A 6,000-nucleotide genomic window follows, 5' to 3' on the forward strand; every position below is an offset into this window, starting at 1 on the left:
GTACATACAGGTTTTGGAGCAACATATGTTGCCATCCAAGCAACGTTATCATGGACGCCCCTGCTTATTTCAGCAAGACAATGCCAAGCCCCGTGTTACAACAGTGTGGCTTCATAGTAAAAGAGTGCAAGTACTAGACTGGCCTGCCTGTAGTCCAGACCTGTCTCCCATTGAAAATGTGTTGCGCATTATGAAGCCTAAAATACCACAACGGAGACCCCCGGACTGTTGAACAACTTAAGATGTACATCAAGCAAGAATGGGAAAGAATTCCACCTGAGAAGCTTAAAAAATGTGTCTCCTCAGTTCCCAAACGTTTACTGAGTGTTGTTAAAAGGAAAGGCCATGTAACACAGTGGTGAACATGCCCTTTCCCAACTACTTTGGCATGTGTTGCAGCCATGAAATTCTAAGTTAATTATTATTTGCAAAAAAAAAATAAAGTTTATGAGTTTTAACTTCAAATATCTTGTCTTTGTAGTGCATTCAATTGAATATGGGTTGAAAAGGATTTGCAAATCATTGTATTCCGTTTATATTTACATCTAACACAATTTCCCAACTCATATGGAAACGGGGTTTGTAATATCCTACTCTATATATTATTTTATTTAAATTATGATGTACATATTGTTCTTGCCGTACTGATTGGAATAAATCTAGGACCTGTCTGTTTGTGTAGTCATACTTTTTGGCTATTACTGCATTCCAACCACAATATACGCTAAATACACCTGCAGTATATCAAGATCCAACATATTGTACAAGCTGTACGGAAATAAATGTTATGTCCCTCTCATGACGCGTATTAATAATAAAGTTGTGTGGAGACGAGTGTGCTCTCACCTGTGTCAGGGAGCACATCAACCTGTTGCAAGTCGCCCCGCTGTGGCAACATCGCCCACAGAAAAACGACACAACTGTGCAAAAGAATGCTCTTCATCCTCTCCAGGGAAGCATTCAAAGACACCATAATATGATCAAAAGCTGGAGAAAGAAGGTCAAAACGCAGCTGCTTTCTTGTTCATTTCTGTACACGAGCGTGAAGTCATTTTACCTTCCTGCTATTCCTCCTCCTACTCCTCCCCAGACAATTAGGAGATCACATCATTGGTTTGATATGGCCATGCATTGAGGTGCTTCAACTTGTCACAAACTTGCCTGGGGTCAGAACGCACGCACGCACACACACACACACACACACACACACACACACACACACACACACACACACACACACACACACACACACACACACACACACACACACACACACACACACACACACACACACACACACACACACACACATTCTTGTATATGTTACCTTCTTGAGACATCTGAAAAATGCCTCACTCTTTAGGACCTCTTTGTAATTGTTTTTTAATCATTATTCTTAACTTCAAGTTATTACAGTATGTCTCTATATACATATTTATTTATTTTAAATTAATTTTGGCCAAAGGGGGCACATTTCAATTTCTTACACACACTTGTTATTTCATATGTTGACCAGAGGGGGAGCACTTTTAAAACCGACACACTGTCAATTTTAAAAATTCCTCCTTTTTGGGACCACCCTAATTTTGATAGGTTTCACCACCAGGGGTGCAAATGAAACATTCTCTATTAGATGCAATGCTTTTCTGTATCGGGACCATGATGTCGGTCCTAACTTGTTCACCGGTCCTCATATGGAAGGTACTTTTCCTGGTTGATGTCTCAAGAAGGCTAGAAACACACACACACACACACACACACACACACACACACACACACACACACACACACACACACACACACACACACACACACACACACACACACACACACACACACACACACACACACACACACACACACATACACACGCACACACACACACACACACACACACACACACACACACACACACACACACACACACACACATTATTTAGGACCTCTTTGTATTTGGTTTTTAATCTTTATTCTTTACTTTAAGTTATTACAGTATGTCTCTATATAAAGGGCAGCACGGTGGAACAGGGGTTAGTGCATCTGCCTCACAATACGAAGGTCCTGAGTAGTCCTGAGTTCAATCCCGGGCTCGGGATCTTTCTGTGTGGAGTTTGCATGTTCTCCCCGTGACTGCGTGGGTTCCCTCCGGGTACTCCGGCTTCCTCCCACCTCCAAAGACATGCACCTGGGGATAGGTTGATTGGTAACACTAAATTGGCCCTAGTGTGTGAATGTGAGTGTGAATGTTGTCTGTCTATCTGTGTTGGCCCTGCGATGAGGTGGCGACTTGTCCAGGGTGTACCCCGCCTACCGCCCGAATGCAGCAAAAGGGACGAGCGGTAGAAAATGGATGGATGGATGGGTCTCTATATACATATTTATTTATTTTTTTAAATGAATTTTGGCCAAAGGGGGCGCATTTTCAATTTCTTACACACACTTGTTATTACCTATGTTGGCCACAGGGGGAGCACTTCAAATTTTTACTCACACTTGCTATTTCATATGTTGACCAGACACACAGTCAATTTGAAAAATCCGTCCTTTTTGGGACCACCCTAATTTTGATAGGTTTCATCACCAGGGGTGCAAATGAGACATTCTCTATTAAATGCAAAGGTTTTCTGTATTGGGACCATGATGTCGGTCCTAAATTGTTCACCGGTCCTCATATGGAAGGTACTTTTCCTGGTTGATGTCTCAAGAAGGCTAGAAACACACACACACACACACACACACACACACACACACACACACACACACACACACACACACACACACACACACACACACACACACACACACACACACACACACACACACACACACACACACACACACACATACACACGCACACACACACACACACACACACACACACACACACACACACACACACACACACACACACAGTATGTATGTATGTTTTTTGTTTGAGGACAAACATGACACAAACCGTCCCAATTGTTAGAAAGTCCACCGTTTAATATGTTTGTGTGTATGCTTCACTGATGAGAGTATTTGGTGAACATTGTTTTGTCCTACTAATTTCGGCGGTTCCTGAACTCAGCATAGTGTGGACTGTGACGCAACAGTTTGTTTACACGTAAAATATTCCACTCCTGCTTTGTCTCATTTTGTCCACCAAAAGTTTCATGCTGTGCGTGAATGCACAAAGGCTAATCAATGCTAACATGCTATTTATGCTAGCTGTATGTACATATTGCATCATTATGCCTCATTTGTAGGTATATTTGAGCTCATTTAATTTCCTTTACTTTTATCCTTTTTGTATATAATTTAGTTTTGCATGTCTCATAATAAATAAATAATAAATGGCTTATACTTGTATAGCGCTTTTCTACCTTCAATGTACTCAAAGCGCTTTGACAGTATTTCCACATTCACTCATTCACACACACATTCACACACTGATGGCGACACATTATCTGTATGCAATATTGGCTGCATTTCAGATAGTTGTTTGTTTGCCATGTTGTTCCAGACCACAGCAAACGTTACCCAGCTTGCCAAAGATTGTTATAAATCCATTAAAAGAAGACAGCCTGCCGTTTCCTTTAACTTGAACACACACATCTATACCTTTGGCCTTTAAAAGCCAGTAATTTCCAGAAGTTATCTCACCTTCTGAGTAGCCTCTGATTTACTAATGGTTTGTAATGTTGTAAAAATGTGTAGAATAAATATTACATTTCAACATTTCTGTCAGCAAAGATTTGCTTCAGCCCGCATGCGACACATAGTCATTTTGATAGTATCCTATTATAACTAATATAGACACTTACATCATGTGTTGTCTTCATCATAACACTTATATCCGGCTTTTCATTTTTTGCGACTCCAGACAGATTACTTTTTTGTATTTGTGGTCCAATATGGCACTTTCAACATTTTGAGTTGCCGACCCCCGCCCTAGAGACTCTTTACACATTGAGCCCCTTTATCTATATCTTTTACAGTTTTTTCCATTTGCTTACACACGATTTTACTTACTGGGTGTCTTTTTTCAAAAGATATACACACTTTTCCAAACACCACATTAAATTTTCCTAATTCCTACATTATTTGCAAAATGACACACTTTGGTCAAAACATATGCCCATTCATCAAAATAAAGCAAGCAGTTGTAAAAATGCAGTTTCATTTTCATCTCACTCACACAGACTTCAAATGATAAGACACTATTGGAGTGATTTACACAGAACAGTGATAAATACAAAACACATTTGTAGAAACCCCTATTTTAAATAAATCACATGTTTGGGGCATTTTGGGCCCGACCTTTTTAGCATATGTGATGAATGATTACTGTAACTTGATAAAATATATTGCCAAATCCATAGCAATCGTCATTGTTTACTTTGAAGTGAGCCTATACGTAAGGACTAGGGCTGGGAATCTTTGGGTGTCCCACGATTCGATTCAATATCGATTCTTGGGGTCACGATTCGATTCAAAATCAATTTTTTTTTCAATTCAACACGATTCTCGATTCAAAAACGATTTTTGTCCCGATTCAAAACGATTCTCTATTCATTCAATACATAGGATTTCAGCAGGATCTACCCCAGTCTGCTGACATGCAAGCAGAGTAGCAGATTTTTGTAAAAAGCTTTTATAATTGTAAAGGACAATGTTTTATCAACTGATTGCAATAATGTAAATTAGTTTTAACTATTAAATGAAACAAAAATATGACTTATTTTATCTTTGTGAAAATATTGGACACAGTGTGTTGTCAAGCTTATGAGATGCGATGCAAGTGTAAGCCACTGTGACACTATTGTTCTTTTTTAATTTTTTTTTATAAATGTCTTATGATAATGTCAATGAGGGATTTTTAATCACTGCTATGTTGAAATTGTAACTAATATTGATACTGTTGTTGATATTATTCATTTTTGTTTCACTACTTTTGGATTGTTCTATGTCGTGTTTGTGTCTCCTCTCAATTGCTCTGTTTATTGCAGTTCTCAGTGTTGCTGGGTTGGGTTTGGTTTTGGAATTGGATTGCGTTGTTATGGTATTGCTGTGTATTGTTTTGTTCGATTGATTAATTAAAAAATAAATAAATAAAATAAATTAAAAAATCGATTTTTAAAAAATGAGAATCAATTCTGAATCGCACAACGTGAGAATCGCGATTCGAATTCGAATCGATTTTTTCCCACACCCCTAGTAAGGACCTAAAGAGAAAGTAAAAATATGCTGTAATCTTTTCAAGAACTGCTCAACAATGATGCTGCAAACTGAAAACATTTGTTTTTACCACAGTCAGGTAAAGTAACATATCACAGTAGTCAAAAATGACATGCAGTACAAATTAAAATCTGAGACAAATAAAAAGGTTTGAAAAAAAAATCTGGAGATAAATCAAAAATACAGCATAGAGTAAAGGCTACCTGTGCAGACTTAGGCAACAGCAACTCTATGAAAGAATGTACTCAAACGCCTCAGTTACTGATTCTAATCATCACCTGCCCGTCTAGCTGGATCAGGCCATAGTATATCTCAGCCACATCACATGTGCAAGATGGGCAGGTGTGTGCAAAGCATTGTGTGTAATATTTCGCAAAAACTGAATCAGAGTCTTCTAATATTAGGCACATCTGCACAGTGGTTTTGCTTACTGTGTGTAGACTTTGTTAATTGTGTGAAAATATAACATTCTGTGTGTAAGCGATAGGAAAAAAACTGCAAACCAGTTTGGGTGGCACTGGGAGCAAGGAGGGTAAAGTGTCTTGCCCAAGGACACAACGGCAGTGAGTGGTGGCGGAAGCTGGATTCGAATCTGGAACCCTCAAGATGCAGGCACCAACTGAGCCGCAGTTCTTCTTAAACCAGAGTATGAGTAGGGCTGGTATCAGGTATTCCACAAGAAAAGCTTTGTTTAAAAAAAATCAAATTTTCTTTTTTTTTTTTTGACACAAAATAAGATGAAAATTAAATAAACAAATTAAGAATTAATAAGAAAATAAG

The 6,000-nt window shown here is 38.7% G+C and overlaps 1 protein-coding gene across 2 annotated transcripts in view; it reads right to left on the reverse strand.

Moving 5' to 3' along the window:
• Positions 1 to 1,068, reverse strand: part of LOC133653760 (von Willebrand factor A domain-containing protein 1-like) — a 30,021-nt gene extending 28,953 nt beyond the window's left edge. For both annotated transcript variants that reach the window (XM_062053427.1, XM_062053417.1), the window contains exon 1: positions 847 to 1,068. In XM_062053427.1, coding sequence (XP_061909411.1) covers positions 847 to 973 — 127 coding nt within the window. In that variant the 5' untranslated portion in view covers positions 974 to 1,068. The remainder of the gene's footprint in view (positions 1 to 846) is intronic.
• Between the last annotated feature and the right edge of the window lie 4,932 nt (positions 1,069 to 6,000).

Source organism: Entelurus aequoreus, linkage group LG01 (assembly GCF_033978785.1).
Source record: "Entelurus aequoreus isolate RoL-2023_Sb linkage group LG01, RoL_Eaeq_v1.1, whole genome shotgun sequence".
NCBI lineage: Eukaryota > Metazoa > Chordata > Actinopteri > Syngnathiformes > Syngnathidae > Entelurus > Entelurus aequoreus.